At 41.5% G+C, this 24,472-nt stretch overlaps 1 protein-coding gene across 5 annotated transcripts in view; it reads left to right on the top strand.

Annotated features, from left to right (window-relative positions):
- The first annotated feature begins 13,236 nt into the window (after positions 1-13,236).
- Positions 13,237-24,472, top strand: part of mtmr7b (myotubularin related protein 7b) — a 42,848-nt gene continuing 31,612 nt past the window's right edge. For 3 of the 5 annotated variants that reach the window (XM_028603621.1, XM_028603613.1, XM_028603647.1), the window contains exons 1-4: positions 13,238-13,637; positions 14,658-14,783; positions 17,274-17,436; positions 17,749-17,906. In XM_028603621.1, the coding sequence (XP_028459422.1) occupies positions 13,614-13,637; positions 14,658-14,783; positions 17,274-17,436; positions 17,749-17,906 (471 nt within the window). In that variant the 5' untranslated portion in view covers positions 13,238-13,613. Of the gene's footprint in view, positions 13,638-14,657; positions 14,784-16,381; positions 16,605-17,273; positions 17,437-17,748; positions 17,907-24,472 lie in introns of those variants that run through there. The other 2 variants (XM_028603630.1, XM_028603639.1) reach the window with 2 other exon arrangements.

The raw sequence follows: 24,472 nt of genomic DNA, 5'->3' as shown, positions 1-24,472 counted from the left end.
TGGCATCTTGAGGCAGAGAAAATTTGGAGCCGTTAGCCAAACGACCGGGCCAATCAGCGTTGGTTTTGAGGTGGGTTAGGTGGTGATAGACAGATGGTTTATCCAATCAGCTAACCAGTATTTTCAGACAGCGGTAGCCCTAATTCTGTTAGCCGCTCACTAATGCTTTTTTTCTCTTGGATCCTTCTTTTGGAATATGGTCCGGGAACCTGAAATGGTGCTTTTTATTCCTAAATTCTCGTTACACAAACGGCAAATCTCTTTTACCGACATGTTGCTTGCATGCTGAGCTAACGAGCTATGCTTTGCCTGCAGCAGCAGGGGCGGGCTTGTGGTTGTATTTTCATACGCTTCGTGGATCTGATTGGTTGATTTGGCCCGTCTATCACCAACATAGGTGATAGACAGATGGTTCATCCAATCAGCTAACCAGTATTTCCGCCCCTTCCCAAAAGTTCTCCAACGGAAAGTTCCCAGATGGATATGCCGAGCAAATGCGAAGCAATCCATCTGGCGGAGTCAGGTTACCTTTCAGCAACAAGGCAATTCAAAGTGCTTTACATAAAACGTTAAAGAGCAGTTTAAAAACGGTCATGATGAAAATAAAACCGCTAAAATATAAAAATACAATAATACAAGAATAAAAGTTGAATAATTATTCAATTTAATAGGTTGTAGGGACGGGTTTGGGAGGAGAGAGGGAGGGGTTTTATTTTTGTTTAATTTCTGTCAGTGTAAAATATTCTAAATAAATAACATAATGTTCTAAGTAAATAGGTTTGGAATTATTTTTACAACAGAAATATTTTTTTTCGTAATTACAGAGGGAAAGTACCGAAAAAAGTACTGTTGTGTACCGGAACCAAATTTCAGGTACCGGTATCGGTAGTGGTATTGGTTCAGATGCGAAAGGTACCCAACCCTAAAAGCTACTGCAATTTGCTTGCTATCGTTAGCTAGATCTAGCAGCTGTGCACTTTGGTTGTGCTAGGCTCTCTGTGCAGTTTGTTCATGCTAGGTTAGTAGCTAACGTTCACGTTAGCTAACGTTAGCTAATATAGATAGCTGTGTTTCTGCAGCCATAAGTTAGCTACGATTCAAGCCAAGATTAGATGATAACTTATGTTAGCTAAACACAGCTGTCTAGGCACCGTTAGCTAGCTAACGTTAGCAACTAATCTAGCACAAACAAACTGCACGGAGAACTAAGATAGTTAGCTAGCACCAACGAATTGCGCAGAGCTCAAGCTACACAACACACTACGCAAACATGAAATTAATTTAGCCAACGTTAGTACTACATGTTATTGTTTCCTTGACAAGTGACAATGGGCTGCCTCCGTTTCAGATGCTTCCATATTGCTGTTGTGCTGGTGTGGTATGCCAACTCCATTTGGCAAAGACCGCAAATAACGACTAAATCTGAAGTATTCCCATACCTTCGATGATTTAGGGCGAGCTGTTTTTTTAGGACTTTTACTTTTATTGGCGCTTTTTGCAGGGCTTTGTTGGGAATTATGTGAGGAGGTTGCTGTTTTGTCCTCCATTCTGCAATGTTTTGATCTCCCACGTGTGTGTGGCGAGCTGTGGCGAAGCGTTGACACAAACAATATGACATTAACGTTTTTTTGACGTTGACGCGTCAACATCATCGACGCGTCGCTACAGGTCTACATAACACCACCAAGGTCAGCTTTCCAACACGCAGTCCCGAGGCAAGTGTCCAGGTTCTCTTTGGAAAGTTTGTTTTGGGGAAATATGAGGAGCAGCCATTTGTGGGGCAGGTTGGTGAGGAGATTGAGGTCAGCTGCATGCAGCAGTTGGGCAATAAAAATGTGTTTACTTGGCCACATCCTGCAGATGTGATATATTAATACCTAACCGATGTTCTCCAAGTGATATCAGAACCAGAGCCTCTTAATTCACAGCACACACGGCTTACCCATGCAGACTGGGCCAGCTTCAGTAGGCGCACCTAAAAATAAGAAATTACAGTGAAAACACACCGGATGCATATAGCATGCGTAGCATAGATAAATGCCTGATCCCGCGCCTGGCCATTCATCGCCAGTCACAAAGTGATCGCTGTTAAACATTTCTGAATGTCTTGTTAAGAAAAACTTTATTGTTGTTTGTTGTTAAAATATTATCCATGTTTATCTTGTGTCAGTTATATGTTCAATCCTGTTACTATTTGAGGGGATTAATGTTTTAAATTCTGAGTACTTTTGAAGCATGAATTTACATGTTTAAAATACATATTTTCAGTGGACCTAAGCAGATGTTTTTTTAACCAAACTAAAACATGACTGTCGTTCAACTGCAGTACAATTTAATTAGTTAATCAATTCTATTCATTGTAACCTATTCAGTTTCTACTGAATATGAAGTGTCATTTTTGTCAAGTAATGTCGCCAAACAATGTTGTTTCTGATCAGTTTAATATGGTTTACTTAAATGGACTGATAACCAGTTTTTAATCTTTACCAATTGTACTTTAATAGACTGTTAACCAAGACACCTATGATTTTCTTATTCTGTATTGCAAGAAAAATGCAATAATTCAACATATTTCTTGTCATTATGAATTTTGTCAGGCGGCGCAACCACATTGTCAGCTGGTGCAAAGTAAAATACTACTTTAAACCAAGAAATAGTAGATTCAAGTGAACATATGGTTAGAAAATGTGATGTACATAATTATTCTATAAAAAAATATACTTTTTAAATTTGTAAACTATTTATTCACATTTTAAATGTAAATTTGGAAAACCAAAATACCCACCCCATACAATAAAGTATGCATAAGTTTGTTTTAATACCAAGCTCAAATACAAAATAATAAGGTGTTAGGAACAGTAGACACTCTCAGGTATACTTACCAAAAAAAAGGAAGGAAGGAAGTGCGTTTTTTTGTTGTTTAAACTTTTGGTTGCGCCACCTGACATTTTTTGGGTGGTGAAATTGCAAATACGGTCTAAAAATGTATCAAAACCCCTGTAAATGTTGTGCAACCATTAAGACTTGTTTAAATTCCAAACAATTTATTCTGTCCATTTTTAAAGATTATTTTAAAAACACATTTTTAAAAGCCTTACTTGTCAATGACCCATCTGCAGAAAAACCTAACATTTTAGTCTAATTTGTTTAATATGTAAATAGTTATTTCTTCCTAAATTATCTGATAAGGTCATGTAGTCATTGTTTTTACCTTCATCTGACTAGTTTATTACTGAACCCATTATTACTGAATCAAGCCATCCCGTGTCGTGCAGTCACATCCTGTGCAACCCACCACCGCAAGTAAATTCTCAACCTGTGGGAAACCCTGGCCTGTAAAAACAGGGGGAGGGCTGGAGATCCGAAGAGTATAGCCTTTTGTGATTAGCTTCGATATCCATGTGTTTATGGGTAACAGGCTTTTCCACACTGCACAGCGCTCCGAGAGCAGGCGTGTGCATGTCTGTGTGTTGTCTTTTGACATAGCAGTGAGTATCTTGCCTTCCCCACCGCTGTATGAAGCGATTGTTTTTTTCTCACAAGCCATGGTAGGCAGAGTCGAAAGGGCGGCTACTGGACGATATGCTGGTGATGCATAGCGGGGTCAGCGACCGAAAATATGTAATCGGATCAGAGTGCCGGGCTTGGGGAGGAGCAGCAGGGGCTGCCAGGCACCTTATCCTCGAGCTGGCATCTTGGTGCCGATGTTGTTGCCAAGGCGCTGCTCAGAAGGTGTCTTTCCGCAGTCTCTGCGCTACCTAGGCTTGTGGCGGTCTAAAAGCACAGTCCAAACAACCCACCTGGGACTATGGGACCATCCAGGAGCTCATGTCTGCTATTGGCAGGAGCTGTGACATGTGCAGCCAGATGTCGTTAGCTCCGGGAGGGAGAGCCACAGGCTTACATGTGGTCGTTGCACGTGGTCGTTGAGGCGGGCATGGACCTGGTCCTGGGGAGATGGCGGTGGGGGCTTCCATCAGCCTTCGGAAGCAGGATGGAGGCCAGGCTCTGTTTCCGTGTCGCCTTGGACCCTTGTGAACGGCGCATAGCGTTGCTGTCTCCCCTGTTCGGAGAATGCCTAGTCAGCATCCTCACAGGTCGACCCAGCAGGGGGCCCACCTGATGCAGAGGAGAACGTCGCTGCTGCAGGGCTCCCACTCTGGAAACGGAGAGAGCCACAGTGGCGGGGCTCTGTAATCCATTTCTGTTTCGAGCTCCAATTCTTTCAATGGGGAGGAGGGACAGCAGCGGACTCTTGCCCGCCAAAGAGATCCCCTTCCAGGATGTCTGGGATTCACCGTGGTGGTATCCTGGCAGTCTGCCCGGCTGCCATCGCCGTCAACCTGAAGCGCCAAGCCTGTGACCGTAGCGTTCACATATACAAGCAGGTGCCATCTTGAAAAAACAGTCATGACCAGTCAAACGACGAATGCCGTGCTTGAGCTATGTTACCGGTTACTGGTTGCACGGCGTTCGTCGGTTTACATGTAGGGACCCTCATTATGCATGGAAGTGTGTTGCTATTTTGAGCCTTGTTAGTGTTAAAATAAACAAACATAATTTGTGTGTGTCATGTTAGCTTACATATCTCTACACAACAGTTGCATTTAAGCTACAGAAGTTAAAGGTGCGCAAAGCGATGTTGGGTGACGTTACTTCTTGTTGACGTTCAAAGTATTTTCAAACAAAACGAAGACTAGCTCGCTCCTCCCTCCTCCTCATCCCGTTCCCTCCCTTCTGTGCTTCAGTGCACAAACATCTAAGTAATTTTTGACTTGACATTACAATGTCCAATAGTTCCAGACTTTTCTTTGTGCTACAGGAAAGTTCTTTACTGCTTAGCAGCTAGAAAACTTTCACAGAAAATGTGCACCGAGATGCTTTTGTGTTTGAAAGATTATGTATTTTGGCCTATAAATGTCCTCAGGCCTGGACCCTGGAAATTTCGGGCAAATTGGATGTATACTAAAGTTACAACAACTTCTTTGTTCATCGATAAATGCTTAAAATGGCCACCACGCCATGCCCACATCATTGGACGAAAACTTTTCATCGTTAAGGTCTTAAGATGACACAGACCGAATTTGAAGTTGATCTGATGAAATCTCTCGGAGTAGTTAATTAAAGTATATCACCTTGACTTTTAGGCCTACTTCCTGTTGCCACTAGGGGGTGCTATGACTTTGAGTAAATATCGACCTTTATATGTCTTCAGGGTTGGACTCTAATGAATCCTGAAAAGTTTCGAGCCAATTGGACAATGTACACTCAAGTTACACCCATTTCCTATTTTGATGGCAAAACGCACAAAATGGCCGCCTCGCCACGGCCATGCCCTTTTAGTAAGTTTTCATCTCTAAGGTCTTGAGATGCAACAGTCTCACTCCCTACTCGTCAAATGTATGACGCATGGTCAAGGACCCTGGCGTCAATCCTAATCCGCGGAAAACTCCGGAAGTGACGTAGTACGTCCCGCTCAGCGGATACGAAGATAAAAATATATAGGCCTAACATATATAACCATGATACTATCTTGTGACTAATGTAGATTAAAACAGCGGTTATTGGGCTAAAAATACCAATAACTGTCACAGATTTCGAGTTAAGGGGCGGGGGGCGTGTTTTTTTCTTTCGTCGATATCCGACGGTGAGGGAATAACATGAATGTCTATCTGACGGTCCCCCTCGTCGAAAAATAACGTCAAGGGTACCCCTATTTCGTTGAAACTTGACGCCAGGGTCCTTGACCATGCGTCATACATTTGACGAGTAGGGAGTGAGACTGTGTTGTGAGATGGCACAGACCAAATGTGATGAATTTCGAACTTTCAATTCAAAATGGCGAACTTCCTGTTGGGTTTAAGGTATGGCTCCAATGAGCTTTTTTGTACATCTTGACATGATACATATGTGTACCACGTTTCGTTAGTCTACGTTAAACGTACTGCAGGGGCAGAATTTTTGTAACTTTTTAGGGGCCGCTAGCGAGCCATTTTTGTGCACCTATTCCCAAACCCTTAAAATACGAAAATGTTCACTAGGCGTGATGCAACCGCCAATTTTGGTGAGTTTTTCAGTATCTTAAGCCCCTCAAAAAGGCGATTTATTTGCCCGAAGAAGGAATAATAATTCCTTCAGTTTCAATAAGGCCTTCGCCGCTGTCGGCGCTCTTGCCCTAAAAATTCCCAGCCATTTTCTGCCAAGATTACTCTCATTTCAGGTTTTGGTAGTGTTGTCTTTTATAGTAATGCTTTTTGTTCCTTTGATTTTGCGCATATTAATCCTAATTCAGTAATAGTTTTATTAAGTAATCATATGATTGGGTAGCATGGTACCCAGTCATATGATAACGGATCCTGTTTTCATGGTAACAGCTGATGTTTGCTCATGTTTCTTCTCATTAAGAACATCTAGTTATGTCCAGCCTTGTGACAAAGAGTCACAAGCTTAAGCAATTTACCATTCACTAATGGACAGTCAGTATGGATTCAGATCAGGTAGATCAACGTCTATGGCACTAATCAAGCTTCTAAAGAGATTAACAAATTGTATTGAAAACAAAAACTAAGCAATTGGAATTTTTATTGATCTTAAAAAAGCATTTGATACTGTTGATCATGAAATACTGCTACAAAAATGGAAAGGTATGGCCCAACATTGTTTATCCTCTACCTTAATGACATTAGTAAAGTAGGGTTTTTGTAATTGCCTGTACACACACATCGTTGTGTGGCAATATAAAGTTGGAGTTCAGTCCTAGTACCTTTATCTATGATTATTCACTTTTAGGATCCAGCACCCAGCCTTCAAAGTTTTCTATGTCAGTGTCTATGTCACACAGCAGAGTATTTGTGTTTGGTTTTGAATTTTGTTTTGCAAGTATGTTTTTGTTTGCTGTGCTTTATTTATTACTGATATGTCTAATTTTTTACATTTTTATTAATTTTATTTCCTGTGCTTTAATTATTGATTCAATTTCTTTTTACTAGTTGCTTTTGTGATCATTTTGGTTTGTATAACCGTTTTTTTGAGTTTCTGCTGTAGTGCACCTGAATTGACAATGGACAATTACCCTGATTGAGGACCTAAACTAACAACCTAAGCCATTAATAAACAATTTTGGGGCAAGGGAAACACGCTGATGGAGAAACACGTTGAGGAAATGAGAAGGGCAAGAAGGCAGAAACACACTGATTTGATCCTACTGGTGACGGCTGGAGTGAGCCGTTGGATGCCAGACGAGAGTTCCATGACATGGAGTGTCGCCCGCCTGGGGGTTCCAGAGCGGCTGAAGGCTGCTGGACAGGGCTGGACTGGGACAAAAAATTGGCCCTGGCATTTTTGGCCCAGGCGGCCCAAACCCACCGTGATTGGTCAGACACATTCCCTGCAGACAGTCCTCTTAAAATATGCGTGCATTCTATTATATGAGTTGCCTAGTGTTCAGCGTTCATGTGATCGTTTTGGATCCTTCAAGAGGGGTCTCAAGACTTATCTGTTGATCTTATACTTAAATAATTCATTCATTCTTAGAGTTATGATTTGTATATTTATGGTATTTTTATTATTTTTCATTATTGATATTTGATATTGTATTGCCATTATTGTTATTATTACTATTTGGTTAATATTTGCTTAGCAACTTTAAAAATAGTTTACTGTTAATTTTAACTATTGTAAGATTCATATTTTGTCGCTTTGGACACAAGTGTCTGCTAAATACTATAACCATAACCCTTCCCAAAAGCTACAATAAAACTGAGATTATATGCCCTGGAAAAGAGCACCAATACAAGAGAAGTTAATTAAGCCATTCAAGGAACACTGATGCTTGTATCAACACTGATTTTATAGATCACACAGACTTTTCAGCTACCCAACAGGCTCCGCTAGCATTTTCAATGTAAGCTTAAGCAGTTAGGTTACTTGACAGTCACTAACTTTAATGTTACTGCTTGTTATCGTTATGACTTTTTTTTAATTTATTTTTTTACAAACTTTATTGAAGAATGTGGACGTACAGTATGAAGGAACGTCTTCTGTACATCTTAACAGTCTATGTTCTAAACGAGCCAGGGGGTTACTAAGGAAAACAAAACCAAAAAAAAGAAAGAAAATAATTTTTTTATCTTTGTAAAGCTTACAAAGATCATATGATCTGACAGCTTTTTTGTTTGTACAGGTAGAAATGGAAAAAATTTATTGTTTAATATTGGCAGCCAGCTCAAAAAAGCTTGGCTTTGTTATCGTTATGACGTGACACACACACACACACACTAACACACACATACACACACACACAGCCACCCTCCCTTCCTGAGAGTCCCTGTTAATTTGCCTACTCCTTACCACATCGTCATCTACTCTCTCTTCTATCTTTTCTTCACTTGCTCCCATGGCCCTGTCACTCGCCTCCTCCTAACTAAAAATCACCCAAGCAGAAAGCACAATTGTAATTCTGAAATGTGACTGACTGAAGTTACAACAATGCCATCACACAACACAGTTGAGCGCAGGTTGCAAAATAACAGTCACTTATTCAGCTGCAACTTCACAAACTGCAAAAGCCAACATATACTGCACTTGACAACTAACGCCGCCTTCACACTAGCAGTTGAAATCAGCTCCGTAATACGCAATACGCCCCCAGCGGACATTGCACTACACCGTTGAAAAGCTTTGGAAGCGACTCACAAAAATGGCAGCGAGACTAGAACAAGTGATATGCTAAGTGTCTGAATGTACGATTCTCTATGACATTTCTTATACAGATATAAATAGAAAGGCTGCTGCGTGGATAAAACTTGCCCAGGACGTCAACATGTCAGGTCGGTTAAATGTGATATATCGGTATAATGTCAGTAGTTCGATGTCTGTTGCTAGCTAACCAATTAGCATTAGCAGGTTTGTTTATCATTACCATAGCAACGCTAACGCCGCCTTCACACTGGCAGTTAAAATCAGCTCCGTAATACGCAATACGCCCCCAGTGGACGTCGTACTACACCGTTGATAAACTTCAGAAGCAACTCACAAAAATGCAGAGAGACTAGAATGACTGATAAGTGTCTGAATGTACGATTCTCTATGACCTCTCTTATACAGATATAAATAGAAAGGCTGTTGCGTGGAGAGAAGTTGCCCAGGACGTTGACATGTCAGGTCGGTTAAATGTGATATAGCGGTATAATGTCAATAATTCGGTGTCTGTTGCTAGCTAACCAATTAGCGTTAGCAGATTTGTTTATCAGTACCATAGGATACGATTTTATTCGCACCGCATTCGTTCGGACCCGGTTAGGACCCATTTGCATGGGTCTGCGAATCTCCAAAGGAAATGAATGACTTCCGGTCGTTTCAAAGCCGTATCGGAGCTTATTTCAACTGCCAGTGTGAAGGCGGCGTAACCGTCCGTAGCCTGTTCTCTTAATACATCCATGTCGTAGCTTTTCGCAAGAGTTCAATTTTTTTAACGCATCCGGATGACCAACTGACGCCGCTTTCACACTGGGAGTTGAAATCAGCTCCGATACGGCTTCGAAACGACCGGAAGTCATTAATTTCCTATGGAGATACGCATACCGCATGCGAATGGGTCCGAACCGGGTCCGAATGCCGTGCCAAAAAAAATCATGTCAGTTGGTCATCCGGATGTGTTGTACTGTACATACAAATATGCACATTATCTGGTCACACGGTCACAAGAGATTATATTAGCATACTCAATTTACAGATAGCATAACTTACCTTTAGAAGTTCTAATTTCTTGTCTTTTTCTTTGCAAAGTCGCAGATCAAATCCTCAAAGTCAAGCTCTCTCGGCAGCTCGCGAAACCCTACTAAAAATGCGTTGCTGTGTGTTGGTAGTATTTTACAGGCAACGCAATAAATGTCTCCGGTGGACAGTGAATATAGAATCCACTCCCCTGGTACAGTTTCACCGTTGTGAAGGTGTCAGGTCAGTGCCTTGAGTGAGTGTGTCTTTCTGCCACTAGCCTTGTTCTCCCTCCGACATGCTGGATATTTAGCCGCCCGATTCTGAAAGGCTAATTTCCCTCTGGGTATAATTTCCTCCCAGACGGTCTCTATAATTGGTCCCCATAGTGCAGGGTCTTCAGAGATGATAGTACCTGAGGTGCCATTACCTTGTTCTGTAATGCTGATGACCGGCCTCATCTCTGTCTTTTTCCACAACAACTTCGCTAAAGTTAATGTTAGCTACCGTTAGCTGTGGCAGAGTGTAGCTGGTAGAAGGCAGCGATTCTTCCAAGCTAACGTTGGCTAGATCCTCAACATCCTCCTCTTCGTCATTCCCAGCTCTTTAAAAAAAGCTATTTATTCGCGGGACATTTTTTATAGCAGCCGCTTCTTTCTCTCCCTTTTCCACACTTTCACTCGCTGATACAACCCAATCTGACCGGGGATCAGTTACAAATTAATTCCACTCTTTCAATCTCAACTCATTCTTAGAAAACTGATCTTGAATCAGTACGATGTAAACAACCTGCTCTATGCCCACCCACCTTTATCATTAGCCAATCTACACAGTGCATGCGGCCTTCTGCCAATAATTACCTGTCCAGTCATCATACTGACTTATAAAACACACAATCTCGAGACTTCATTTTTTGTAAACAACTTTTATTTTATTCTGATTGGATAATTATCACCATAATGATTAATGCCCATTGGGTAATCCCATAGACAGTATATAATGGACCACTAGACCCCGTTGCTCTGGACGGAGACCAGTGAAGGCTATTAGAAGCACTTTTCCGGTGATGGCCAGCTTTACTGCGCAGCCTCCAACTGAGAGAATGTGACGTGAGCAACGTGTCTGAAAGTTGTAAGTCTTCTGGTAGCTGTGCCAAGAGAAATCTCAATCATTCCCAATCTTACAGATACGGAGACTGTAGGTGTATGTAAGGAGATAACATGGGCACAGGCTAATTATTGATCACTAACATGCTAGTTAACATTAGTAATTAAACCTAAACATCTCATGTAAGTTGAAACTGCCTGCGAGCTTCTCCTGTACTATACGGTAATTCCTCTACTATGCGACAGTAAGTCACTTGGTTATGACACAATCGTTAGCCTATTTTTACAAAAACGTCTGCTACGGAGCCATAACGTGAGGTACAAGGTAATGGAGCCTTTTATACATTGTCGTGTTTCTTTGGAACTAAACAACGGACAAATAGAGTCTTTAAACGCTTCAGATGTAAAGTTATTCGCTGTCAAGTGACGTAAAAAAAAAATGGCGGTCAGCGGAATGCTAACAGGAGGTGATGGCCAGTTAGCAACAAAATGGCGCCATGATGGCTCGAGTTTTGAAGCGAAGCTTACCCCCTTGGGTAATCCGGGTTTGATCGCAGTTTGCCAACAGGGGGTGCTGCCGCACCAACAGGGGGTGCTGCTGCACCTCCAGCACCCCTTCTTCCCGCGTGTATGGGCCCACGGGAAAATGCCCGGTATGCCAGATGGCCAATCCATCCCTGTCCATGCCCCAAACCCAGTCAGATCAAACCCCATTGCAGGGCGCTAACGGCAAAAACAGAAAGTGTAATGATCCATCGGGGTGGCCCGAGAACACAGCATATCAGACATTGGCCGAATCGAGCCACCACAGCGGCCAACTGAGGGTCTCTGCTCCTCCCTGGAGCTGCCACCAGGGGCCAACAAAACCCCTTTACCCCTATGCTTTCCGCCTATGCTCTCCCCCTGTTGCTGAAAAGAAATCTCATAGGTGACACTAACAGGTGAAATATATTGTGATATTGTGGTTTTAGCTGGCCAATGTTAGATTGCTTAATTGCTAAGTGGTCACAGCTGCCCCCCACTCTGTACATTCCTTAATTGCAGCCTAGGACTGACCTGTAACCCCCCATTTCTCTCTCTCTCTCTCTCTCTCACACACACACACACACACACACACACACACACACACACTACTCACATATTCAGGACTAATGATATAGTGTATGCATTTTTAGTATTTTATCTTTAGAGAGGTTTTTTTGGCCATTGATTGTGATGGTGGTGATCACTTTTCTTAAATAAGTCATTTAAGCTCACGCTTGATGCTGATTTTATACTAACTGTTATCCTCTACAAACATTTGTGTTAATTTTGTTTCATTTGCTTGGTTTTTAATGGATGCTTAATTTTGACTGCAGGTGAAATCACAGCAGACATTTTCATTTCTAACACTGTCCTCTAGTGGCCAAATACAGACTGACAAGTGGAGATTGTCTGAAACCCGACTGGATGAATCTGCAAGGTCATGTATTATTTACTCTGGCCTTGTTGGTATGGAATGTCATTTTATTCAATATTTAATAAATCATTAAAATTGTATTGTAAAATCATTAAAATTGTATTGTAAATCATATTGTAAATATATACAGTATAAGTATATAATAAGTCAATATGGTTAAATGAATAAATATGTTTTACTTTTATTTATTTCAGGGGACTTTTATTTCATAAGTCCACATTTACTTTATAAAGTAACAAATAACAATTACTCATGTTACTGTAATTGAGTAGTATATATTTTTCTATACTTCTACTTTTAAAAGTGTATGTTTTAGTATCATTACTCTTATGTTTTGTTTGAAGTATTGTAATAAGCTACATTTAAAAATCACATCCATTACTGAGTGAAAATAACTTTTTCCACTTTGTGAAATAAAAGAAATAAAAGTCCTGTGGACTTGTGAAATGAAAGTCCCTTGAAATAAATAAATGTGCAGGCCCTACTTATGAAATAAAAGTCCCCTAAAATAAAAAAAGTAAAACCTAGTTATATATTTATTTATATATACATGTATTGAATTACATTTACATTTATTTAGATATGTATTATCTATCTATTATTTATTTCACGATATATTTAATAGGCATATTTATTTATTAAAACTATAGTGCGTGGTCTGGGTGTTCTCCCCCAGGGAAAATTTGAGCGTCAAAGACTTTATTTCCTACATTCTGACACACTTTTATGCACCAATTTACGGTGGGAATACCTTTATTTAGCCTATGCGAAGAAATAAAACATAGATAACAATTCAAAATACATCAAAATTATAATAGAAAGTATGTTGTTACGTTTACATTTTTAAGTGGGTATGTAAATCCTGGAGCTTTCTTTGTGGGTATACTGCCTACCTGCGTATCGCGTAGACTACACCACGTCTTTCCCCGAATATGAAAATACTGGGTTTTATTTTGAGAGGACTAACCGGATGCCGTGCATTGTATCGTCCTTAAAGTGACAGTGGTGTGTGTAGAACGCTGTAACGCAGCAGCTGTTACCAGCGTCACTATCTAACGGAGAGAGACAACGGGAGCTTGGGTACCGTTAACGACGGGCAGTGGTGGTATAGAATCCTTTTTTGTCCCAGTTGAACAGAACAAAGCCGGGATAGGCCTACAGGGTGACGGGAATCATGGGAAATATTCCAGGGCAGTGCGGGTACAGCAGCCGCGGAGAATACAGCTCAATTGTTGACGTAAATCAGGGAATTTAGCTAGCTAACTGCTGACGGCAAAAACCACAAAACACATCGGGCCACTCTTTCTTTATCTCCACCATTTTGGTTGTCAGTGATGGAGCACCTCCGGACTCCCAAGGTAACAGCACTCGGCATTTCAACACCAGTGACATAACCTCGCACGTTCTTCGTCTTTGTTTCTCTTCTGCTGATGTGCCCATTCTTTTAGCTATTTCTTCAATGACACGCTAGGTTATCGCTCCATCTTATCTCTCTCTGCCTCCGTTGCATGGCACAATATTGATAAATAACTGCGAGGCATCTCAAACCTGACGTCTGTCTATTATGGGACTAGTCTACGGCAAGACGCTGTTTGATCACACTGAAATCGGATATCATGCTAGCAGTAACGTGACATTTTATGGCGCCGTGTTCCTAAAACCCCTTTGTATCAGAGACGGTATAGCTCAGTTTATTTTCTGCCAAACAAAAAAGTTACCGTTACCCACCATCAAACATAAAATCCCGCGAAGCTAACACGATGTGTCCGATAAGATAATGGATCCATCCCTGACGTAGCTTTAAACACACTGGCTCATGTGGTTGTCATGATGCTCATGTGATCTTGTTGCCAACAACGTATTTTGTTTTCAATATTTATATTAGTTATGGATTATGAATAATGTACTATTTATGTGTATATCCAGGGCCTTGTTTGTTGTTTATACAAGGTTAATGTTTAAATGTAAACTGTCACTGTCTAAATAAAATGACATTACAGTAATACTGGTATATGATATTCTGATGTAGCATTGTGCTGGTAACCACCATTTTCTTCCTGTCTGCCAATCTGCCACAGGCACACATGCCTCTGGACCCCATCCTCCTCTTTACCACATCACTATGGTCTGGCAATGTTTATAAAGGATATAAATAAGTTAAGAGGGCAAGCAAAGTATGTAATGATAGGAGTACTGCAGTAACAAATCCTCATTACTAGTTCTTATTCTTTTTATGTGCCAGCGCTTACTAAATGACCTTTGAGCTCAGTGAACATTGTAATCTGTTGAGTCATGCCAAAGGTTACTGTGAGCTGTTGTTACTAGTTTGATCTGTGTATTTTTCCATCTCTACTATTCTGTGTGTGTGCCTCGGGTAGGTGGAAAATGTGCGCCTCCTGGACCGGTCGTCAGGACAGAGAAAGGCCAGCATTGGGACTCTCTACCTTTCTGCCACGCACACCATCTTTGTAGAGAACAACCCTGAGTCACGCAAGGAGACATGGGTAAGCAGGGTGCTGCATCACCATCATCCTTGAAAAAAAACAGCCTAAATACATTTAGTAAATCCAGTACAAAAAGAGGAGTACCTCATCTTCTGTTTTATTAAGTGTAGAGTTGCCATAATCAGTGGTGCCGGCAGCCGTAATCCTGTACGCACTGTGCGTAATTTTTTTTCTGTGAGACATGCAATGTATCTAATTATAACAATGAGTAAATGTAGCAACACCCGACAGCAGGTCTGTTCTGCTCTCTGCTCTGTTCATAGTAATACTTTTCTCATTAATTATACGTTATTTCACCAACAACCCTTCCACTATTAATCAGAATATTCATTTTTATGACTCGATCCATAGATAAACTGGTTGGTGGACGCTGAGTATCGTTGAACCCACGGACGGAGCTACCACATTGACATGAATATTGCGTTTATGAGGCTTATCCCGTTTTTGATCATATTCGGGATATGATGTTTACATGGCACACAGAGAAATCAGTTTATTCATATCTCTGTACAGGCTTGTACAGCTGTGTGCTCTTGAGTGCCTCCATCTCTCTCTGTCTTATAAAACGCTTCAGTAAAATATTCTCATGATTTGACCATTATAATATGATAGGAGCACACTCTCATACACATTAAATATTATAAGAAGGGCTGATTTTGGCTGCTTCGGCGGGCGTTTTTTGTGTGTATTATGAAATAGAATCCTGCCCGTGCCACTGGCCATCATGACAGGGCACTAAGAAGCTGGCCAATTTTTGAGAGTTGGTATTACCTCATCTCTGTTTGTGATAACGGATTGTGCGAGTGCTGAGTTTCCAATCTCAGGAAGGAAAGATGCTGCCTTTTCCCATTTCAAATCTCCTGCAGGATGTGGTGGTGGAGGACACTGCCCTGTCCCTCTGGACCTGACTAGATAAAACAGGCATCTGGGGGTGTCATTTTTCACCAGACAGGCACAGACTGTGTCTACTGGATTAGCAGGAACAAAGAAGACATATTCCAATTAGCCTGTGTTAAAGAAGTCTTCTGTGAGAAAAGCCCATGAGCTTCCCCATAAACTGATGTTGACATTCCTTCCTCAATTAGTAATTAATACTATTAGTATTAATACAAGACATTAGGGATGGGCATGATAACTCAACGATCGATAATTGATTATTAAGAATTTCGTCGATCACGTTAATTTGTTATCGATTAAACTAATGCTGGTTGCGTTGCGTAGTGTGAGTCTTGAAGCAATGAAATTAATTTCACAGTATGGCAGCAATTAAACATTTTACCACCCGGGGGCAATATTTGACTCCATACTCAGTTACCTGGCTGCGAGTTTCCATTTTGATTTCAAAAGTAATCATGAAGAGGACACGGTGAAGTGTGGCGTGGGACCATTTAGATTTTTTTTTTTTTTTTAAACGACTTAGTTCACTGCAAACACTGAGATGCCGTGTATAAGTACAACACGGTCACAACTCAAATGATGTAGCCTACCACTAAACAAAGTGCATCCGAGCCTGGTTATGTCGGTGGCGGCCGCGGTGCATCCTGCTCTCTGTCTCAACCTAGCATAAACTGGGTGTTAGCACGGAGGAGCTGCGATGCACAATGAGCAGAGAAAATTAACCAAGGGACCTGCAAGTTCATTGACATGGATAATGGTACCAGCATATCACATTACGTCACGACGTACCATCACCAGACTGGTAGAAACTCACTACGAAGAACGGAATAAGGTTCCCCGGGCTGGCCAAGTTAGCGCGGAGGTAGGCGACCTGTGCATCCCGGCAACGCGGGTGTTTTCGGCGGCTGGACTGACGTTCACCAGGTAGTGGTCGCGTCTGAACCCAGATCATGTCAACATGCTTATCTTTCTCAACACACATCAGTAGACTGGTGCAGAAGTTGTATCTGAGTTAGCCTACTGGTTATTTTTTATTAGGCTTTGTCCGTGCCTTGGATAGTTTTGAGTTATAGTTTGACAAAACCTGTCAGATCTAGTATTATGTTTTTGGTTATTATTTAACATGATTCTTTTTATTTATTATTTCGGAACAAATCCTGTTTAAGAACGCCGTCTCGCAGCTGCAAGTTCTGCTGCTTTAGAGCACCGCAGCGCATATATCTATAACCTCCAGTTTAACTGCCACAAGTTGTTCTTGTAATTAAGATCTCCTCGAGGAAAAACACGCTGTATTTTTGTATTTTCATTGCATTTTTAACTTATAAAAAGTTAAATATAATTTAATATAAAAATATTAATGATTAATCGATAGTCGATCGTTAATTCTCCCGATGATCGACTAAGAAAATGTAATTGAATGCCCATCCCTACAAGACATATTACACAATACTGTAATGTGACTCGAGTTGATGCTTTTTTTATGGTGCTGATATCACTAACTTCTGTACACACCATTAAAAGCCTCTTTAGTTCTTCACAAATGATCTGTAAACAATGTCCACAGTGGATAATAGGACAGATGTGTGTGTTTAGGTGTTGCACAGCATGGTGAGCAGTGTGGAGAGGCCACCCACCATCCCTGCAGGAAGTCAGCTGATCCTGCGTTGTAAGGACTTCCGTGTCTTCCAGATCCTCATTCCACAGGAGAGAGACTGTTTGGACGTCCACACCTCATTGGTCAGATTGTCACGGCCAGGTGTGTGTGTGTGTGTGTGTGTGTGTGTGTGTGTGTGTGTGTGTGTGTGTGTGTGTGTGTGTGTGTGTGTGTGTGTGTGTGTGTGTGTGTGTGTGTGTGTGTGTGTGTGTGTGTGTGTGTGTGTGTGTGTGTGTGTGTGTGTGTGTGTGTGTGTGTGTGTGTTCATTAATGTTAGTTGTTAAATGTGTGTTAGAGTGTTTTCATGCGTACAAACACTTGTCTGGCAGGGTGTCAGGAACAGGTGTGGTATTGTATTGCTTTTATGTTAAGAGCACGTAAGATACTGATTTTAAAAATATTCTTCTCTCTCAGAAAAGTACAGTGAGCTGTACTGCCTGTCCTTTAATCCCAATGTGAACAAAATGGAGAGAGAAGAGTCCTGGAACTTCATAGACCTCATGGCCGACTACAAGAGGATGGGAGTTCCTAATAACTTGTGGGTTGCTACAGCAGCCAACAGCGAATACAGGGTCAGTCTAATGTGACTTGTGCATAAGGTGTAGAAACAAAGTGTCAGGTATTTTTCAAGAGGAATAAGACAACTAGTCAGTTGGGGAGTTTGTATTTTTAAGGGTTAAGATAAGGGGTAACTTTACTGCTAAATAATGATAAATGATATTTCTCTCATGAAACAGGAAGGAGTTGAAGTGAATTGTACCTCTACTAAAGCTATTACTCTAATATGCTCTATGGTTCTTTTGTTAAAGGGTAACTTAGTTTTTTTTCAAACTGGACCCTATTTTCCTATGTTTTTTGTGTCTAAGTGACTGATGGCAACAAGAACAATTTGACATTGGTCCAGTATTAAGCAACAATCGCTGCAGTCAGCAGCGTTGAAACAAGCTACAATGTAAGTTAATAGGGCAATTGTCAAACAAGTCAAACAAAAGTGCTTGTTTTGCCACTGACAGACTCAGAAGTGTCTGACAACATTATGGAAAGATTTCAAAGGAGGTCGACCTTTTTCTCAAAGAGTTAAAGGAGAATACTGGCCAATTTTTACGTTAATCTTGATCACTATAGCTACGCGAGTACTTTCAATAGAAAAAACCCCGACCCGAATCAGTGCAGGTAACACGGAGAAGCTGCAGCTACGTACTACAAGCGTCCCCTGAGCTAAAACTGCAGTGCTCGGGGCAAGTTTTAGAGTGCCTTTGTGCCTCTTAACAGACAAAAAATGCAATTAATATATCTGTGCCACATGAACAGGGCCCTTACCTGTCAACAAGATGCGTTTTCAACTAAGACATTGTTTAAATTCACCTACCTTGGTCAGGGCTCCAGACTGCGACCAAATGGTTGCATTTTGCGACCAAAATTTGAGAGTGTGCGACTGAATTTTACATCCAGTCGCACATGTGCGACCAGTAAATTTGCCCCCTTTTTTTACACGTTAAATGTCAAAACGTAGGTACCTGAGCGCGTAAGCGCAAGCTTATCTGTCCTCTCTGAAAATTGACAGAGAGCGGTGCTCCGACACAAACGCACACACACGCAGAGGTGCGATCGGCGCAAACTACGTCGGCTGTTTTGTTGAAGTCACAGTGAGTGATGCCGATAAAGTGGTTTCAAGTATGGTTACAGTTTTTAAAAACTTCACGCAGACAGCGTTTGCTGCTATATGATATTAAAAACAGTCACGGTGCTGTTGACGTTACACTTCCTCTGAGACAAGCAGCAGGCTCAACAGTGTGCAACTGTGCCCTGGTGACTGACTGACTGGCTGAGGTTGTAAGGCAAGGCAACTTTATTTCTACAGCAGCTTTCAGCAACAAGGCAACTCAAAGAGCTTTACATGAAACATTAAAGAGCAATTAAAAACGGTCATGATGAAAATACAACAAAAAGTTACAGTGATTAAGAAATGAATAATTATTCAATTGAATAGGTTGTAGGGATGGGTTTGGAAGGAGAGAGGGAGGGGTTTTATTTTTGTTTAATTTCTTTAGAGTGTAACATATTCTAATAAAATAACAATGTTCTAACTACATAGAATAAATAGGTTTGGAATTATTTTTGCAACTGAAATAATTGTTTTGTAATTACAGAGGGAAAGTACCAAAAAAATGTACCGTTATAATTTTTATATGAATTGGTTCAGTTGCGAAAGGTACCCAACCCTAAGGGTAGTAGCCTAAACAATGCATGTTTAATTTAAGGTGAATTCATTGTAGTTGTAGACTAGAGTTGGTATATTTTTTAAATATTTTGTTTACTGTCATGACAGCAATGGTGCCTTCTATGTTGCATCTTCAAAAGTGACACTGAATTTGAAACAGCACATTGTAATTTCTGCATCTATTATCAAAGTATTTATTAGTAATACAGTGGAAATTAGTAGAAATATGAATATTTGTTTAGCATGTTGATTTACGGTGTGTGCCCCTAAAATTTCTGGTTGCGCCTCCTAGAGAAAAAAGCCCTGACCCTGGTCCCTGTCTCGATCCTGCCGGTAGCTAGCTTGCCCTGATAGCTGATAGCTGATAGCCGTTAGCTGCTAGCTGCCGTTTAGTGAGTGTATTCAGACAGGCTTCTGTGATAATCATCCCAATAACACTCAACGGAGCGGCAGTGGTGTGGCTATGTCCTCCAGAGGATAGGTCATGTCACGTCTTGAAGTGTATTCCCCCCCTAAAAAAAACAGTAGTGCGGTAGTAGCTGTTAGCTGCTTGCTGCCCTCCGGTGAGTGTGTACAGCCAGATAGCTGTTAGCCGTTAGCTGCTAGCTGCCATCTGGAGAGTGTATTTAGCCAGACATCTGTGATAATCATCCCAGCTAGCTACCGGCAGGATCGAGACAGGGACCAGGGTAGGTGAATTTAAATTATGTCTGAGTTGAAAACGCATCTTGTTGACACGTAAGGGCCCTGTTCATGTGGCACAGACATATTAATTAGGGCCCGAGCGCCGACAGCGGCGAAGGCCCTATTGAAACTGAAGGAATTATTAGGGCCCGAGCGCCGACAGCGGCGAAGGCCCTATTGAAACTGAAGGAATAATTATTATTTTCCCGTCAAATGAATTGGCTTTTTGAGGGGCTTAATATATTCAAAAATTTGGCGGTCGCATCAAGTCTGGTGAAAATGTATGTACCGTATTTTTCGGACTATAAGTCGTTCCGGAGTATAAGTCGCATCAGTCAAAAAATGCGTCATGAAGAGAAAAAAAACATATAAGTCGCACCGGACTGTAAGTCGCATTTATTTAAATTATAAATACAAGAGTTATTCAACTACACAATAGCACACAGAACAATACGCTGAATACGGTAGGTGTCCGGTATGTTAACGTAACACATTACTTTAACCACGCCCACTTACTCAGGCCACGCCCCCTTTCATAACATTTGAACCGTTTAAGGTAGAGTCTTGTGTGAGGTGTCATTGAACTCAGTCGAGACTTCGTTTTTAATTGGTCATGGTTTGACCCGCCCCTATGCTTAAGCCACGCCCCCTTTCATAAAATGTTAACTGTTTAAGATAGACCCTTGTGTGAGGTATCAATGAACTCAGCAAAGACTTCCTTCTTCATTGGTCATGGTTTGACCCGCCCCTATGCTTAAGCCACGCCCCCTTTCATACAATTTGAACTGTTTAAGATAGACCCTTGTGTGAGGTATCAATGAACTCAGCCGAGACTTCCTTTTTAATTGGTGACGGTTTGACCCGCCCCCTATGCTTTAGCCACGCCCCTTTTCACAGCTAATGAACAGTATGACGTAGAGTCTTGTGTGAGGTATCGTCAAACTCTGCGGGGAGTTCCCTTTTCATTGTTGACGATTTGCGGCGTCTGAGTGCCGCGCAAATGCACGGTCGCAAGGAGCGGCGTCCGCCGGTAACCTCGACACGCGCAGAGGTGCGAGGGCCCGTCCATCGCTGTTCGCAGCTTTAATTGCATTTTGTGTCTGTTAAGAGGCACAAAGGCACTCTAAAACTCCGAGCTGTGCCGTTTTAGCTCAGGGGGTGCTTGTAGTACGTAGCTGCAGCTTCTCCGTGTTACCTGCACTGATTCGGGTCGGGTTTTTTTCTGTCGAAAGTACTAGCGTAGCTATAGCGATCAAGATTAACGTAAAAATTGGCCGGAATTCTCCTTTTAAGAGCCTTTTTTTTTAAACGTAAAAACATCCACCAAATTGCATTCACTAAAGCCACCAGACTCCATGTAAATAAACAGTAATTTTAGCATCGTAAAATACACTTAATTCAAAGTCGACAGAAACAAAATAAAGCTATGAAAAGTCATTTTGGGTCGTCTTTCCACTTTTCCAACCATCACAACTCTAGTTTTGGTTGAAATAAACACATAGTTTACCGATTTACTTGTGAAAATATGCTGGGTCTATACACGCTAAAAGTATTATTATTTTTTAATTATTTTAAATTCTTTTTATTTTTTGGGCATTTCTGCCTTTATTGGATAGGAAAGCTGAGACATGAAAGGGGAGAGAGAGGGGGGAAGACATGCAGGAAAACCGTCACAGGTCGGACCCGAACCCTGGAACCTCTGCGTCGAGGAACAAACCTCTGCACGTGCGCCCGCTCCACCAACCGAGCCAACCGGCTACACAAAGTATTGTTTTTTTTTAAATGGAGTCTGTTGGGTTTAGCACTAGCGACCTCAGAGCTGTTTCTGGTTAAACAGAAAGGTCTTAAAGAGGTTTTAAAAAGGCCTGTCTCTGTAGGGAACCTTTTCATAATGTTGTCAGAATAATAATCTGAGCCTTTCAGTGGCAAAAAACAGCACTTTTAGTGGACCAAATTGACGATGCACATTTGCCTCATAGGGTTACATATTTGTCTGTGGCTGCCTATTACTGCGTTCACACTTACAGTGAGGAAAATAAGTATTTGAACACCCTGCTATTTTGCAAGTTCTCCCACTTGGAAATCATGGAGGGGTCTGAAATTGTCATCGTAGGTGCATGTCCACTGTGAGAGACATAATCTAAAAGAAAAATCCAGAAATCACAATATATGATTTTTTAACTATTTTTATTTGTATGATACAGCTGCAAATAAGTATTTGAACACCTGTCTATCAGCTAGAATTCTGACCCTCAAAGACCTGTTAGTCTGCCTTTAAAATGTCCACCTCCACTCCATTTATTATCCTAAAGTAGATGCACCTGTTTGAGGTTGTTAGCTGTATAAAGACACCTGTCCACCCCATACAATCAGTAAGAATCCAACTACTAATATGGCCAAGACCAAAGAGCTGTCCAAAGACACTAGAGACAAAATTGTACACCTCCACAAGGCTGGAAAGGGCTACGGGAAAATTGCCAAGCAGCTTGGTGAAAAAAGGTCCACTGTTGGAGCAATCATTAGAAAATGGAAGAAGCTAAACATGACTGTCTATCTCCCTCGGACTGGGGCTCCATGCAAGATCTCACCTCGTGGGGTCTCAATGATCCTAAGAAAGGTGAGAAATCAGCCCAGAACTACACGGGAGGAGCTGGTCAATGACCTGAAAAGAGCTGGGACCACCGTTTCCAAGGTTACTGTTGGTAATACACTAAGACGTCATGGTTTGAAATCATGCATGGCACGGAAGGTTCCCCTGCTTAAACCAGCACATGTCAAGGCCCGTCTTAAGTTTGCCAATGACCATTTGGATGATCCACAGGAGTCATGGGAGAAAGTCATGTGGTCAGATGAGACCAAAATAGAACTTTCTGGTCATAATTCCACTAACCGTGTTTGGAGGAAGAAGAAGAATGATGAGTACCATCCCAAGAACACCATCCCTACTGTGAAGCATGGGGGTGGTAGCATCATGCTTTGGGGGTGTTTTTCTGCACATGGGACAGGGCGACTGCACAGTATTAAGGAGAGGATGACCGGGGCCATGTATTGCGAGACTCAAACTCCTTGTTTCTCAGCGACAGCCCAGAAACCTGACTGATCTAGAGAAGATCTGTGTGGAGGAGTGGGCCAAAATCCCTCCTGCAGTGTGTGCAAACCTGGTGAAAAACTACAGGAAACGTTTGACCTCTGTACTTGCAAACAAAGGCTACTGTACCAAATATTAACATTGATTTTCTCAGGTGTTCAAATACTTATTTGCAGCTGTATCATACAAATAAATAGTTAAAAAATCATACATTGTGATTTCTGGATTTTTTTTTTTTTAGATTATGTCTCTCAAAGTGGACATGCACCTACGCTGACAATTTCAGACCCCTCCATGAACTTGCAAAATAGCAGGGTGTTCAAATACTTATTTTCCTCACTGTAATACTGGAACAATTTCAAAGATTGTTGTTCCTATCAGACACAAACACATAGGAAAATAGGGTCCAGGTTGAAAAAAACAGTAGTTACCCTTTAAGTACAGTGAATATTTCCTTGTATTCAGGCCATTTACAGGTCATAGATAAGTTACTACTCGCCTCCTTTCAGCACTGACTGCTTATTAGCAGCTTCCTTCTCTAACGGCTGTGGCTCAGTGGTAGAGTAAAGCCCTGCCAATCAGAAGGTTGGGGGTTTGATCCCCAGCTCTGCAGTCTCATGTTGAAGTGTCCTTGGGCAAGACACTGAACCCTGAGTTGCCTCACCCTACGGTCTATTTGCTGGATGGTTTCAAGGTAACGGTCGGCAGCTAACATTAGCTAACACTGACCGCCAATTCACCCCCCGCCCCTGCTGAAAAAAATTCTAGAGGAAACACTGGAGTTGTCGTTAAAACTAGAAAAGTGATATATAAATACAGTCCATTTACATTTAACTTTTAATTGGGCCGCAGCAGTGTGGGGCCAGCTCTATAAATGCGAAAGTCTGTCCCTGACTGAGTGAATGATGAAGTTACATCATTGGTCAGTCAAATGTTGGCACTTCCCCATTGAGTATTTCAAAATGTATAGGCACGGCAGTGTTTCCACTGGTAACATTTTGCCGTGGCGACAGTATTTCCCAAGGAAAAGAAAAGCAGACTAGAAGGACACTCAGAGAGCACAGACCTCTTTTATGTTATGCAACTCTGCATGTGCAAAAATATATATATATGTATGTATGTATGTATATGTCTGGATATTAGGG

Source organism: Perca flavescens, chromosome 2 (assembly GCF_004354835.1).
Source record: "Perca flavescens isolate YP-PL-M2 chromosome 2, PFLA_1.0, whole genome shotgun sequence".
Taxonomy (NCBI): Eukaryota; Metazoa; Chordata; class Actinopteri; order Perciformes; family Percidae; genus Perca; species Perca flavescens.
This window is presented reverse-complemented; position numbering and strand designations above follow the sequence as displayed.